This window comes from Lycorma delicatula, chromosome 1 (genome assembly GCF_047948215.1).
Source record: "Lycorma delicatula isolate Av1 chromosome 1, ASM4794821v1, whole genome shotgun sequence".
Lineage (NCBI taxonomy): Eukaryota > Metazoa > Arthropoda > Insecta > Hemiptera > Fulgoridae > Lycorma > Lycorma delicatula.
Window position 1 is genome coordinate 123,340,580 of NC_134455.1, and position 17,224 is coordinate 123,357,803.

Genomic DNA, 17,224 nt, shown 5'->3' on the forward strand with positions numbered 1-17,224 from the left:
AATGGCATCACTGGAAACAGCTATCCAAAATGTTTTTCTGCTCCGCCAGCAACTATTGCTGTCCGTCGCTATAAATATGGTCTCGTAAAACTATCTTCTAAAACCCACAATCACATTAAAGCAGTTCAATCAATACGGGTAGATAACTACTTGATGGTTTCGTTGTATGAGTAGCAGAGCATAATTGTAACCTATATTTTAAGTGACTGTGTTAAGGAGAAATGCTGTTTTCTTAAGTTCTCATGGTGTGCGAAAAAATATATTAATAGCTGATATTGAACAAAAAGGATTCTGTTAATTTATCCTAAAAAATATAATTTTTGTTTTGGTGAGAGGAATATTTTAATGTAACGTAATGTTGATGTTTGAGAGATATTAGATAAGCTGTGAAGATATAACAAATGATTTTAATATCCAGGTCCTCTTTTAAAATGGATATCTGGTATTTTTGTTGTGAATATTATTACCGATGGGTAGGGGTAGAACTTTATGTGCAAGATATTTTGGTACCTGGTGTTTAGTCGATTTAATTCTCAATATTATTTATATAATTATTGCGATAACTTTATTATTAGACGAGATGTATTTGCATGTGGTTAATTTCAATATTAGTACTACCGATTCATGTTATTTTTATCCATCTTTGAATTGGTATATTTAAGGTAATTTTCCATTTCTGTAAATCCTGTGTTTTAATTTTTTTCAAAAGGTGTTACGAAAAGCAAACACGACAGTTTTTTAACGTTTTTAAATGTTGCCCAGTTTTTTACACAAATTAAGAGTTTTTTTTTGTCTTCAGTCATTTGACTGGTTTGATGCAGCTCTCCAAGATTCCCTATCTAGTGCTAGTCGTTTCATTTCAGTATACCCTCTACATCCTACATCGCTAACAATTTGTTTTACATATTCCAAACGTGGCCTGCCTACACAATTTTTCCCTTCTGCCTGTCCTTTCAATATTAAAGCTACTATTCCAGGATGCCTTAGTATGTGGCCTATAAGTCTGTCTCTTCTTTTAACTATATTTTTCCAAATGCTTCTTTCTTCATCTATTTGCCGCAATACCTCTTCATTTGTCACTTTATCCACCCATCTGATTTTTAACATTCTCCTATAGCACCACATTTCAAAAGCTTCTAATCTTTTCTTCTCAGATACTCAGATTGTCCAAGTTTCACTTTCATATAAAGTGACACTCCAAACATACACTTTCAAAAATCTTTTCCTGACATTTAAATTAATTTTTGATGTAAACAAATTATATTTCTTACTGAAGGCTCATTTAGCTTGTGCTATTCGGCATTTTATATCGCTCCTGCTTTGTCCATCTTTAGTAATTCTAGTTCCCAAATAACAAAATTCTTCTACCTCCACAATCTTTTCTCCTCCTATTTTCACATTCAGTGGTCCATCTTTGTTATTTCTACTACATTTCATTACTTTTGTTTTGTTCTTGTTTATTTTCATGCGATAGTTCTTGCGTAGGACTTCATCTATGCCATTCATTGTTTCTTCTAAATCCTTTTTACTCCAGGCTAGAATTACTATATCATCAGCAAATCGTAGCATCTTTATCTTTTCACCTTGTACTGTTACTCCGAATCTAAATTGTTCTTTAACATCAGTAACTGCTAGTTCCATGTAAATATTAAAAAGTAACGAAGATAGGGAATATCCTTGTCGGACTCCCTTTCTTATTACGGCTTCTTTCTTATGTTCTTCAATTGTTACTGTTGCTGTTTGGTTCCTGTACATGTTAGCAATTGTTCTTCTATCTCTGTATTTGAACCCTAATTTTTTTAAAATGCTGAACATTTTATTCCAGTCTACGTTATCGAATGCCTTTTCTAGGTCTATAAACGCCAAGTATGTTGGTTTGTTTTTCTGTAATCTTCCTTCTACTATTAATCTGAGGCCTAAAATTGCTTCCCTTGTCCCTACACTTTTCCTGAAACCAAATTGGTCTCAGGAATGGAGTGGAACACTTCTTCCACTCTCCTCTCAATTCTTCTGTATAGAATTCTAGTTAAGATTTTTGATGCATGACTAGTTAAACTAATTGTTCTGTATTCTTCACATTTATCTGCCCCTGCTTTCTTTGGTATCATTACTGTAACACTTTTTTTGAAGTCTGACGGCAATTCCCCTTTTTCATAAATATTACACACCAGTTTGTATAATCTATCAATCGCTTCCTCACCTGCACTGCGCAGTAATTCTACAGGTATTCCGTCTATTCCAGGAGCCTTTCTGCCATTTAAATCTTTTAATGCTCTCTTAAATTCAGATCTCAGTATTGTTTCTCCCATTTCATCCTCCTCAACTTCCTCTTCTTCCTCTATAACACCATCTTCTAATTCATTTCCTCCGTATAACTCTTCAATATATTCCACCCATCTATCGACTTTACCTTTCGTATTATATATTGGTGTACCATCTTCGTTTAACACATTATTAGATTTTAATTTATGTACCCCAAAATTTTCCTTAACTTTCCTGTATGCTCCGTCTATTTTACCAATGTTCATTTCTCTTTCCACTTCTGAACACTTTTCTTTAATCCACTCTTCTTTCGCCAGTTTGCACTTCCTGTTTATAGCATTTCTTAATTGTCGATAGTTCCTTTTACTTTCTTCATCACTAGCATTCTTATATTTTCTACGTTCATCCATCAGCTGCAATATATCTTCTGCTGATTTAATAATTTCCTTTTTAACATTCTCCCATTCTTCTTCTACATTTTCTACCTTATCTTTTTTTCTCAGACCTCTTGCGATGTCCTCCTCAAAAATCTTCTTTACCTCCTCTTCTTCAAGCTTCTCTAAATTCCACCGATTCATCTGACACCTTTTCTTCAGGTTTTTAAACCGCAATCTACATTTCATTATCACCAAATTATGGTCGCTATCAATGTCTGCTCCAGGGTAAGTTTTGCAGTCAACGAGTTGATTTCTAAATCTTTGCTTAACCATGATATAATCTATCTGATACCTTGCAGTATCGCCTGGCTTTTTCCAAGTGTATATTCTTCTATTATGATTTTTAAATTGGGTGTTGGCAATTACTAAATTATACTTCGTGCAAAACTCTGTAGGTCGGTCCCCTCTTTCATTCCTTTTGCCCAGCCCGTATTCATCCACTATATTTCCTTCCTTGCCTTTTCCAATGCTTGCATTCCAATCTCCAACTATTATTAAATTTTCATCTCCTTTTACGTGTTTAATTGCTTCATCAATCTCTTCGTATACACACTCTACCTCATCATCATCATGGGCGCTTATAGGCATATAGACGTTAACAATCGTTGCCGGTTTAGGTTTTGATTTTATCCTTATTACAATGATTCTATTGCTATGCGTCTTGAAATACTCCACTCTCCTCCCTATCTTCTTGTTCATCACGAAACCTACTCCTGCCTGCCCATTATTTGACGCTGAATTAATAGAGTTAATGGTTTTTAATAAAAAATCAAACCATTTCAGAACTTGTTTTACTTTTAATGTGTCCATGCTATTAATAAATAATTTACTTTTTAATTAGTGTAGTACTTTATTCTAAAATTCGTTCTGAGGTAATTACCTGCTACATCTTCAGTGTATTATCCAGAAGCAGCATTGTTAATGGTAGCTGAAATATTCATCAACCATTTAAGTTTCTAATTGAATAATTAAAAACTGTAGATTAAATAGATTACAACTTATTAATATACATAAACTATTAATCTACATTTTAAGCATTCATGTAATGTTTGTATGTTATGTTTAACAAATGTTACCTATGCCAAAACTACTTAAATTTCCCCCTTGATTGCCATTTCATACAGTTAACATCTCTTTATAAGCTTCTGAGGTATTTTTGTTTGTAATCTAACAAAAATTTCAGAGGGGCTTGTTAATTGTTATGGGAGTATACAAGAATAAATAGCGCTCTACACAGAATCAGATCTGTACAAGAATTTTTTTATGTGTACATATAAAGATTCTTCTGATATCAGCCTGTTTAAGATTGAGTGTGTTAACAAGAGTGTTGTAATTTTCAGTTACATGAAGTTTGTTCAACTTAATTTAAATTTTATGCTTATGTTAGAGAGAATCAAACTTTGTATTACATTTATCCCCTACTCTGCTGAATGCTAATGGTATTCAGATCAGTGTGCATGTTTAGATTGACCTAATTTTTCTACATAGTCTAGTTTTCCAGTGTTCCAATTCTTAGAATTGCACTGATACCTCTAGAACAAGTATTTTGACTGAGACTGTGGCTACTTATACACATTATGCCTTGTTTGTTTATCAGCTTTATTAGATGCAAAAGACGTGACATGAAACTTGTCGTCAGACATGAAACTGAGTGTTAGGTTTGATAAATACAATGTTTTTTAGAATATACTTGAAAGACACTTGATGGTTTCAACTGTTGAAGTGGCTGTGTAGGATTAAGTATTGTCATGTTGCAACACAATATATGCATTCAGAATTCCTTGTTATTTGGGCTTGATTGTAGGATGCCTGAGGAAATTTGCATATGTTAATTATGACATTGTTCCATATATGTATTTAATTGTTTCAAATTTACCCTTTAATAGTCTCTAAAGCTAGTGATAGTCATTGGGCTCAATGGTGACGTGGAATTTTTTAGAATTTAAAATTAGAATTGTGGTGCCATTTCTGGCTTGCCTTCTTAATTTGGGGTTGGTTGTGGTTGATCTGAATTTCATTTCTATTGACAGATATTCCCTTAAAAGCGTTAATTTTTTGCAGTATTTGAAAACACCTCAAAATAACTTATTGTCATAGTCACTTTTTTTTTAATTTTTAGTAAATTGGAAGGCAGTTAATTGATCTGCAGGATATTATTATACGCTTATCTATGACTATTATCCTTACTGATGGGTAGTGTTACTTGCTGATTTTTCTTTGCTATGTCATTAACTGCTGCATTAGCGTCTGGCTACTGTAATGTAACCTTGGTTGAAGGATATCTGATCCAGAACTACTACTGTTGTTCAGGAACTTCCAAGTTCAATTGTACATATGGGTTAATGACAGATATGCATCATTATATCAAACTCTCATTTGTCTATGAATTTCAATGACTTTCACCCAAAAAAAATCAAATAACAGAATGCCATTTCTTTACAGTACTTGCTGCCAGAGGAGCCTTTCTCTTTGTATGAATATTTTTAACTATGACATTCATCATTTATACCAGCTTAATGAATAGTGGTAAAATGATTCAAATTTTTGGTTCACTTTTAAGTTTTTCAGTTTATATCCCATTATGCAAACATATATAAAGATGCCCCTGAACTACACCGAAAAACTTTGGGTGCAGATTCCTCACAAAAATAAGAAATAAGAAATTTCCTACCATCATATATCTTGAAATATTTAGTTATACATCTTTTGTGTTATTGAAATGTAAGTTCATATGAAGAACAGATGTAAATATTTTAATAAAATTTAGTATACATGTTTGAACCAACATTCTGAATAAAAAAAAGATTTCTTTATAAGGAAATTTCAAAATGACAACCATGTAATATTTTAAATAATGTCTGTAATTTTTTTTTATCAGAAAACATCTTAGTATTTTACAATGAACAAATTATTGCCTCATTTGTTCAAATGTAATCAAAACAACTGAGCAATATTCAACAAATATATTCTCCTGTACGAGGAATTCAAATTATATTTTGCTCTCTGTGATCTCCAGCAAATGATTTTAATGTTTTTTGTTTCTATGAGTCGAAGAAATATTGCAACAAATGTTTTATAATTTGGTTGTTGTCTGCCTATTAACAACTTTAGATAGAGCTGTAGCAGCTTCATAGATATTATCATAACTTCTATAAATATCATATTGGCCAGCTTGTAAATTGGTTAATTTTACATAACTGATACTGATTGTCATTTGTACACTTACTACCTTTATTACAATCGGAATTAAATATTTTTGTGAACAATGTCATTGCTAAGGAATTAAGTTAATTGCTTTGATTACAAGTAATGAATAATTATTATTGTTATTTATTAATATTACCTCATTTATATTGTTATACAGTAAATTATTTGTAATCTGATGTTTAGAAAGATTACTTTTAATAATCAAACTTAAATTTTTCTTCGCAATATTTGTTTTTTTTCTGATTTAGCACTGTTATTTATTTGTTATAAAGGAGGAAATGAAAAATTATGAAATGATAATCGGAAGAACTTATTCTAACAAACCACTATAACTTGTTTGTTTTTAATTACATTTAGACAAATGAAGTATCATTTAGTTTATAAAATACTTGAGACATTCTCCTAACAAATAATTTAGTTACAGAAATATTAATGATTTTTCTTATTTTTGCTTTTCTACAAATACTATTTCTGTTACATAAATTTATATATTAACAAAGTTGAATGTTATTTTGTTTAAAGAGAAAATACATTTTTGCAATGCACACATTGATATTTCAGTGTATTGAAAAGCTTCATTGATGAAGAAAGAACAAATTCGGTTGATAATTATTTAAAAGTAACACCTCAAATAGAGTGAAGACTTGTAAAGTGCAATAGTTCTAATGTGAGTTTATTATTATGCTTTTACGGCCAACATGGGACCACTTAAGTCAATTTTAGTTGGATCTTTTCTGAGAAAAGTGTGTTATTTTACTCTTCCGAGCTGCCCAGTATTTCTTCATCCGTTCAGATCTTGCTTTCTTTTCTTCATCCATAAACACTCTTCGTTGTATTTTGTCGTTGGTCTGTCTTTTGTTTAAATCTAATGCTTTTGTCTTTTAGCTTTGTAATTTTTCCAGTTTTATTCTGTAGGTCAGTTAGGGAAATTCCCAATTCTTTCATATCTTCTCTAATTTCTTTGATCCATCCTACTTCTAGCTTTTGGAACCAGAGCTTTTCAATGATATTTCTTGACAGTCATGTTTCCGGTGTCCTTATGAGATGACCAAAGAAAGAGATTCTTTTTTTCCGCATAGTATCAGTAACAGGCTCTATTTCTCGATACACCACCTCATTTGGCACAATCCACCATTGGCCTTCTTTTTGGTGTTTTTTATTGATACACGTTCTGACAATTCTCCTCTCTATTTTCAGAATTTTTTCAATTCGGTTTTTCTGAGTGATTTTGAAAAGGGTCTCGCTTCCGTAGGTGACTTCTGGCTGTACTACAGTTTTATAATGTTTAAGTTTTCTTTTAGCAGAAAGGCATCTTTTGTGCCTTTCTGCACAAAAGATGCAGAAAGTTTTTTCGAAAGAGATATGAAGCCCTATCTTTTGTGCTAGGTTTTGAAGGCTCATGATTTGTGTTTTGGCTTCTTGAATTTTATTTGCTAAAAGAGCGAGGTCATCTGCAAATCCTAGGCAATTTAGTGTGATGCAGTTTTTCTTAGTACCCATTTTTATATTTTTGGGATTTATTTCATACCATTTTCTCATGACAAATTTGAGGGCGCAGTTAAAAAGGAGTGGTGAGAGGCCGTCTCCTTGCCTCAATCCAGTTTTTATGTAGAAGGGTTGAGAGAGTTCACCTCTGAATTTCACTCTGGACTGGGTATTGGATAAGTTAATTTTATCATGTTTACCAGTTATATATATCAGAATATTCAGCATGGATGGTTGGTGTATAGGCCCTTTTAAAGTCGACGAAGGTGATTATTAGTTGTTTTTTCCGTCTTTTATATAAGTCCATCATAAGTTTTAAGGATATTATTTGCTCCGGGCAACCTCTCCATGGCCTAAATCCCCCTTGGTATTCCCCAAGTTCCAGTTCAAGTTGGTCTTTGCATTGGTTGTATATGATTCTCGACAGGATTTTGTATGTGCAATCCAGGAGAGATATGCCTCTGTAGTTTTCCCGATTAGTTTTATCCCCTTTTTTATGTAATGGATGAATGAGGGCTGTGGTCTGGAAGTTTTTATTCGTTCCATATTTTCACGAGGCATAAATGTAGGGAAGTTTTGACTGAATAAACTGATGAGTGTTTCCAGAGTTCTGCGAAAAGCTGGTCTTCTCCGCTTGCTTTGTAGTTTTTTATTTCATTTAAGGCTGTGAGAACTTCTTGAATTGTTGGCGGGTTGATATTTACCGGTGAAGTTTTAACTGTAGTTTCAGTGTCAATCTCAAAAAGCTCTGGGGAGTCGTCACAGTTGAGAAGTCTACTGAAAGTTTCTGCCAAAATTTCAGCATTTTCTTTATTGGTGTGGGCCATATTTCCTTTTTTTCCTCTCAGCATAAGGGTGGGTGGTTCATATCTTTGAAGAGCCTGACCAAACATTTTATAATAGTCTCGGGAGTTAGTTTTTTTGGAACTTTCTTCTATTTGCTGAATTAAGTTTTTTTAGGTTTGTCGTTTGGTTCCTCTTATAATTTTCTGAGTTATTTTCCTTTGTTTGGTGAATTCATGGTTAGATTCTTTAGTTTTCTGGGTTTGGTGGTTGATCCAAGCCCGGTGTCGGTCTTTGAATGCTTTGTCACATTCTTCATTCCACCATTGGTGTTTTTTTCTTGGGTTTATAGGGGCTAGTTCTTCAGCTGTTTCTTTCAGTTGGGATGTCAGTTCTTTTAAATCATTAGTTAATTTGATTTTTTTTATTATTTCTTCAAAGATGGCATTGTTTATTAATTTATGTGGATCATAAGCTCTTTTGTTTTTAGGTTGGGATTTTTTCTTTTTATGCGGGATGAATTTTATTTTAACTTTAATTAAGTAATGGTCCAATCCAGTATCTGTACCTCTCAAGACTTTTACATTATAAATCTCCTTGTGATATTTCCGGTCCATGCAAACATGATCGAGTTGCCATTCCCCTTTTTTCCAGTCTGGGTGTTTTCCAAGTCTTCAATTTGTTTGGTTTTCTCATAAAATAGGTGGATTTTGAGATCATATTATGGTTTCTGCAAAATTCGACAAGTCTTTGGCCGTTCTTGTTAGTTTTCTTCTGGGCAGGCCATTTTTCGATAATATCACGATATCTTCGTTCTTTACCAAGTTGGGCATTAAAGTCCCCTATTAAAATCTTGGTGTGGGTCTTATTTATGTTGTTTGCAGTTTGGTCAAGAAGTTCCCAGAATTTGTCCATCTCTTCTCTATCTTTTTTAAGATTGTTTTTGTCATTGGTGGGAGCATGGACATTTATTATGGTGTAGAATTTATTGGCTGATTTTAGGGTTAAGGTTGAAATCCTGGGGGAGTAAGACTTAAATTCTACGACTGAGTCAATTATTTTAAGATTGATTGCAAATCCTGTTCCGAACTGTGGGCAATTCTTCATCACACATTTCCCGGGGATTCCTTTGTAAATTCTGTAACCCTGAGATTCAAACGGCTCTCGATTGGTGTTTCTCAAGTCTTGAAGTCTTGTTTCTTGAAGTCCTGCGATTAGGATTTTTTGTTTGTCCATTATGTCTGTTAGAGTTTTTAGTTTGCCGGGTTGAGTTAGAGAATTAATGTTGTGAGTGGCAGTGTAGTTTATTTGCTTGTGTTTTATCCTCAATTTTGAAGTTGTGTTGTTTTTGGGTGTTTCCAAACGCTCCGATTCATTATTATCTTTTAAGCAGCTGCCCACGGGATCCGAGTGCAGCCTTCTCTGGTATTTACCAGACGGTGGATTTTTTCTTAAAAGACCTTCCATATTTGACTTTCAAAGGCAAGTCAGCCTTGGGTGGGAATAAATTCCCGAGTTATAACTCTGGATGTGATCCAGAGAGGTGATTCCGATTTAGTTCACCAGTAGAAATCTCCACGTTTCTAACTGGTTATCCAGACGAACCAACATGGAGAAAAAATGAATACTTGTGATGTACATTGTCATCTAAAAGTCATTTATGATGATGAAACTGTTGAAGTACTGTAAGTAGATGGAAAATAAAATCTTTCATATCAGAAGCTGCTAGAAGAAATGTTGATAATGAACCTTGCAGTGCATCACGCAGCAGTGTATTGCCATCCTGATAAACATATTGAAAGAATGAGCAGGATTCATTATTGTACTACTGGGCTGAACAAATTTTATGATTTGTAAAACTTTTTCACAGTGGGTGCCTCACAAACTTCAGAAAAGGAAAGTAAGTACATCATTACAACCCAAATTATAGAGCATGAAATTCCAGCATTATAGTTAAAATTCAAAACTACCCCTTGAAAAAAAATTCAGTTCCCTTGACAGGGCTCTGGGATTCCAAACGTGGTAGATGACTGACTACCTGGAAGCTGGGTTGACATTAATTCTATATAATATAATAGAGATTGGTTTACTTGGCATTTCTAATGTCAATTGTACTACTGGGCTGAACAAATTTTATGATTTGTAAAACTTTTTCACAGTGGGTGCCTCACAAACTTCAGAAAAGGAAAGTAAGTACATCATTACAACCCAAATTATAGAGCATGAAATTCCAGCATTATAGTTAAAATTCAAAACTACCCCTTGAAAAAAAATTCAGTTCCCTTGACAGGGCTCTGGGATTCCAAACGTGGTAGATGACTGACTACCTGGAAGCTGGGTTGACATTAATTCTATATAATATAATAGAGATTGGTTTACTTGGCATTTCTAATGTCACTACTCCATTCGGTCGCCCTAAAAAATAAGACCGAATGTCTGTGCCACAAACTGCAACTGAGCCTCGAACAATTTAGCCACCAGTTTCCTAACGTAGCCCCTAGAGCTTACCTAACAGCGTGAGCGGACTAAGCGTAGTGGCATACACCATCGGGTTACGTGCTTACCAGGGTTTGCGCTGCAACTCGCGCATGTAGTTTTGCCATAACTTTTAGTCTGTCTTTTTTGATGGCATGAACATACTCTTTAGGGGCGTGCTAGTAAATCCGCAGACCCTAAGCCCGTACGTCATTAACGATGATCCCCGTTAGGAGACGACGCTGGTATCTTCTAGCGGACCTAACTCTTGCGCGCAGCACGCTAAGGTCAGAGGGCCACCACTTTTTCCCGGGTTTCCGCCTGCGTTTAACAGACAGCTCCCTGAAAGCAGCAGTCATGACGGGTTCAGGTACTCTCCGATCAGCGGACTGTCCACTACCTAAGGGTCCGTCCATTGGCTGAGGCTGCCGTAGGACCCTATCGCAGCCAGTCTCGATGGTCTTTTTTCGAATTGTTCAGCCATCAATTCCACCTCCTCCCTGTACTCCATATGCCATTGCAACCCCTGCAAAGCAGCTGCGCACTCATGCCGCAGCCTGTCCTGATCCAGGCCCCTTAGGTTGTAGCAACCCAAATCTGGAGCTCTTAGACCACCTCCATAAACTATCTCATATTATATAATAGAGATATTCAGTCAAACACCTTAGAAGATGTGTGTGTGTGTGTGTGAGCCATATTTGACAATTCAGGAGACCAATATAATTCTACTATGTGATATTGCATCAGCAAATAATTGTCAAGGCTATTGTTAAGATGAAATTTGAACATACCCCACATTCTCCAAACATTAGATTTCCCACACTGCTATTTTCACTTCTTTTCACAGTTCAAGAGGGATATTAAGGGTATTCATTTCATAATGGTTTATGAACAGAAGGATGCCATGAGATCTTCGGTGTTCTTCATGATAGAATAAGAAAACTAATTCACTATTGGGAAAAATGTGTAGCTGCAAATGGTGACTAAGGAAAATTAAATGTAAGTTTTTGTAACACAAGAAATGTACTCTTATGCCCTATTTATTTAATTCAACTATCTGTTTTGATTTGCAAGTTGTAAGCATCTACGACATACAATTCATTTGCTCCTTGCATATAGAAAGATTGTGGGTACTGAGCATGGTATTGTTTTCCAAAAAAACAGAAGTAGTATGTAACATGTATGAACATAGGATAAATTTTCATAACCTAACACATGGTAAATTTTGAGGATCTTTCTGTTAAACAAAGATACAGCGTGAATTTTGTTATGAATGAATGGTAAATGTTTATAGTGCAGGAGCATTTTGTTCAGCCCAAAAGAACAAGTTTTTCTTTGTTTTTATTGCATAGGGAACTAAGCCCAACAACATATTGCAGTATGCGTTGTTTCCAACACCAGCAATGTGGTGAGCAGTGGTAGTCATTAAATGTGATTTTGAGTACACCATTTTTCAAAACTGTATGCTGGTCTTCAGGTGGCATCAGGTATATAGCTGGAGAATGTATGAAAAAAGTGGCATATCATCTGTATGTGCTGTGTTAATGGGGCCTTGATCAACCTTGATTCTCCTTCACAAAATGAGGATCCCTATGTGGACAAACAGCGACCATTTGAAAAATCTAATTCTGTGAACATGATTTAATTATTTATGATGCAAATGCCAGTTAGGTTGAAACCAGTCATGATATGGAAATGCTTTGAAACACTGCAGATTTAGACATTTTGAAAATGGTTGAAAACTTCTCTTAATGGAATTTCACAGGATCATGTGAAGTAATGACTTAATACAGCCCATAATAGACGTCATAGATTAGTTAAAAGTAGTATTGGTGTTTTTAAGAACAGTTTCCTTGCCTCAGTCATTTGAGACTAAAATTCTCTAAAACGATAATAATTTATTCTAATATGCATAGATGTGAGCAACATAGCATGAAATGCTAGTGGGACAGATGAAGAAGACTATGTAATCAAGAGGAAGAATTTAATCTCAGAGCTGCTACTATTCAACAAATGAATATTCTGTTTGCCTATTTTATTATTTTTTAAAAATTAGACAGTTAATTAGCATATTAAATGTTAATTAATAAAGAAGAAAAATAAATTAATTGGTAAGTCTTAACACAGAAATAAAAATAAGTTAAACAAATATAAAAGTTTAGCCGATCTTTGCCATTTCCAACCAGTTTTCATTGAGAAACTTTTTTCCATTCTTTTCTGTTAAACGCCTATCTAATTCATTATTTATAAATTCCTAAATTATCTTTTATTTGAAGTATTGCCAATTATTTCTTTGCTTTATTTTTCTTTAAGTTTCGTGCCGATTTTAATAAATATTGTATGAAGTCCTATAATAACTTGCCAACAACGTTAACCCTAAACCCCAATTATATAAAATTGTAGCCCTAATTGTAGAAAGATATTAATAATATACAAGTACAATGTATTCAGATGCTATGAAATTTTTACTGTAAATTGTTACATTTTATAAAGTGTAACAAAACTCGCAATTAATCGCATAGAATTTTCAGCTACTTTTTTCTATGAAGAAAAAAAAATTAATAATTGAATGATATTATATTCAAAGTATTTTTCTTAGGATCCATTTACTTTTCCATGTTTTCTTTCATAAAAATGAAATGTGTAAAGTTATTTTGGCAAAATAGTCTGCAGCTTCTTCTTGAACTTATGAATTTTTTCGCTTAACCTTTGATCTACTTAAACCATGATCAAAAGAATATTTTACTTGACAATAGAATTGGCAAACAATACACTCATATAATCTTAAGAAGATTTTTTTTATAAATTTCTTAATAATAACATAAAATACTCAAAAAATTTCAATGATTGTTTGAGTTCTACTTTATCTTGCTGATCTTTTTATGTTAAAGAAAGCTATTTCATATAAGGTATATTTATTTGTACACGCCACTGTTCTGTTATTTCTTCTATTTCACTTAACTGAATATCATCTATATGTTAAGCTTTTTCCTCTTCTTGGTATTACTTTTACCTAGTAAGTTATATTCCTAATTTTGTTTTATTTTATCTGCTAATGAGACAATTTTTCAAGAAAAAATTGATAATTCACAAAATATACTCGCTGATTGAGTTTAGAAAATTTACATAAGTAGTGGAAACTACTTTTCAATATAGGTTTCATTTTAAAGTATGGTGTCCTACTGACAAAAAATATGAATTCATTCATTTTTATGAATGCACTATGAAAAATCTATGTAAATTTCTAGTAATATAGTCTACAACTCTTTTAGTAAAATTTCCAAACCAAAAACAAGATGGAAAGTGATTTCCATCATGATGATGTGTCTCTACATTTTTGTACAGAACCTAAGAATTGTTTAAATACAGTTTATATTAAACAGTGCTAGCGTAGCAGAATAATTAATTGACCCTCCACATTCACTTTCCACATTTTCAGTAGACTTCTCTAATAGGGTCATCTGAAAATTTTTGTGTACAAACGAGTTATTCAAGATTGAAGGTAAGTGCTGAGGATTTATAATGCTGCCAACAAAACAATCCTCATATAATACAGAGACTCACCTTATTAATTTTAGATCAACCAAAGAGTTTGTAAATTATTGCTAAAAACAATTTGAACAGTGTATCTATTTGAAAGTTTGTAATACTACCTGTCAGAAACAAAGCATTTACTCACCTTTGTTTACATGAACTTTTTTTTTTATTTTCATAATAAGCATGAAATGCTTATTAGGATTTGCACCAAAATTTATTATGCTGTAAAATAATACAAATGTGTGAGAGAAATCTATACACCATGAAATAGTGTTAATTCTTGAATTGGCCCAAACCAAAAATGATAATAAGGAAATATTTTCCCTTAGCATAGTTTTTAAATTGTACTTTTAAACAGGTGTTTAGAAAACAAAATGTTTTCTTATATTAAAACAAATATATATAATTTTGCAAAAGTTAGTTGCAGTTATTGTACGTACGATATAACTGCCGCTTGTCTGTGCACCACATCCTTGTGGACTGCATATGTTACGCAGACTTATGTTGGAAATGGAAATTACCAAGAGACCTTCATCACATCCTTGGAAATGATAAAAATGTACTAGAACAGGTATTGTTAAAGAAGAATCAATATTCTTCATAGGATGTAATGATAACCAACCATAAATTTTGATTTTATTTTGTTGATCATGTTACATATAATATCATAATGATTACGTATCTTTTATTATTTTAGTTTTAATCCTGTTATTATATTAGATTTTCCTTATTTTATTCATATTTTAATATCTGAGAAGCTACTTTTTGTTATTATTTATTTGATCCCGGCGAAGAAAACATAAAAGCATTTTCTCCCTAAAAAAAATGCAGGTATTGAGAAATAGGTTAATTTACAAAATTGTATTTCAAGTGTCATATCAAAAACAGGTAGTGGTTTTTTTCTTAATGTTAGTAATAGGAGATTCTGAGTTTATGTGTGTTGTGTCCTAATGGGGCCCTAGTGGAACAGCATGTCATGATCCACACACATGATTTAATGTTTACTTTGTATTGAGTGACTTTTTATCTCCCTTAAGCTCATATAAATATAACATAACTATTACTTCAAATTCATTTTTGTATAGTGTTACATATATTTATATCCTGTTTACTTTTTATTTATACAAAAAGGGATTATTTTTTCATTAAAAAAGATTTAAAAAATGATCTGATCACTGTATTCTATTTAGTTTATTTTTAATCATTTAACTTTTCCCCATTTTTATGTCTATCCACATCTGAGTTTAAATTGTTAAAATTCTTCAAATAATAAATTAAAATAATTAGGTTTAATGGCACTAGTCTTTTCAAAATATTAATTCATACAGGAAGATAATCCTTTTTGTAATTGTGCAAATCTCTTCTCATTTCTTTTGCATAAATTTAATTTTTTTTAAATAATACATTAGAACACTCAACACCTGTAAACATTGCAGGGTGGTAAGAGGTGCACTGAAAATACCATCTTTATACCACTCAAATTTAAGGTGGTACATTTTTTAAAGCAGCTTTGCAATCGCTGTATGAAGAAGGTATGCAGTGATGAAGAAGCTGTTAAATATGAAGTGAGGCTTTTGCGCAGGTCCTTTTAAAAGAAATTAACATATTTAACGCAGTTCAAGAAAAAGAGAAAAATAAAAATTGCAACAGTTTTCTTTAGAAAGGTAAAAAATTGGTTTAGTTGGTTTCTAATGCACAATATGCTCTAGCAGCTGAAAATTTATTCAGCTTTAATTCTTAATAAACTGAAAAGATATGTTGTATGATAAAATTTGCTTTTCCCTGAACTTGCTTGATTCTGACAAGAAATCATCACTTGATGGTTTTCAGAATTGATAAATGCAATTATATACGTATTTTTCTGGTTTTTTTTCAGATCATGTTGTTCGCTGCTTTAAAGGGGCCTTACCAAATGTCAGAGTTGCAAACTACATGTAAGAAGTTTCTTCTGAGTCATAGTTATGTTAGAAATGTGTATTCTACTGGGAGAAATTCGTGTTATATTGCATCCAGCAGTTTACAAAATAGACTTTGTAGTAGTGTAAATGATCCATTTTTTACACCTTTCAAAACATATCATGAAGAAAATAAACAATCCCATTCTAATATTTTAAATTATTTAAGGAGGAAAAATAAATTACCTAAAAATAAATTGCCTAGTAAACCATCCCCTGATTTTTCTACTATCAGAATTACTGACCTTAGAAATGCACCGTTGCCTGTGTTGGGATTGGGTTTTGCTGGGTTGTTACCATTCAGTTTTCCACCTTTGGTGTCAGTGCTATATCACTATTCACCTTTTTTAGCAAATTGTCAGCTAGTTTATGGTGCTGCTATTCTTTCATTTTTGGGAGGAGTTAAGTGGGGATACTTATTACCTGGACCTAGGGAAAACACGTCATGGTGGAATTATAGTTTGAGTGTTCTACCTTCTTTGATAGCTTCTGTAGCTCTCATTATACCACAGCTCTTTGGCTTTATTGTTATTATCGCAGGATTGTTGGGAGCATTTTTTGTGGACTTAACATATAGTTATTACCCACCATGGTTTATATCGCTTCGAGCTATTCTGACTTTTACAGCAGTGTTCTTTCTTTTGATTTCTTTGATACAAAGTCTGTTCAGTAATATTAAGTGGAAGTATTAATTCAGTTGTTATTATTCTTTCGTATTATTTAAATACAATCTGTTTGAGACGGATGTGTAATGATTAATAAATTCTGTAAAATAACTACTAAATAATAAAATTATTTTTATTGTAATTTAATTTATTATTTATTTCTCTTTAACATTTTATTGGGATTAAATTTTCGCCACTAGAGATTAAAGAATTCTATTTTTATACTAACCGCAACGTAACTTTACCCAGTTCATCCTCTATCCTTTAAAACAGTGGATTTTTCAGATATGTATGTCTCATTCTGTTAGTAAAGAAGTAATTTTAGCCAGCTGTTAGGGAGAACACTATAACAGAACGCCCTTAACCCCACCCACACAACGGTAACACCCATCACTGAAACCTGCCAGCAACTCTATCG

The 17,224-nt window shown here is 32.8% G+C and overlaps 1 protein-coding gene across 2 annotated transcripts; it reads left to right on the forward strand.

The window, feature by feature from the left end:
- The first annotated feature begins 162 nt into the window (after positions 1-162).
- Positions 163-16,942, forward strand: LOC142318174 (transmembrane protein 69-like). 2 transcript variants are annotated; one of them, XM_075354721.1, is made up of 2 exons: positions 163-662; positions 16,063-16,942. In XM_075354721.1, the coding sequence occupies exon 2, from the start codon at positions 16,066-16,068 to the stop codon at positions 16,831-16,833; it is 768 nt and encodes a 255-aa protein (XP_075210836.1). In that variant the 5' UTR covers positions 163-662; positions 16,063-16,065; the 3' UTR covers positions 16,834-16,942. The 2 variants fall into 2 exon arrangements, with proteins under 2 accessions (XP_075210836.1, XP_075210835.1); XM_075354720.1 differs by having other exon boundaries at positions 163-328.
- Positions 16,943-17,224: the final 282 nt, after the last annotated feature.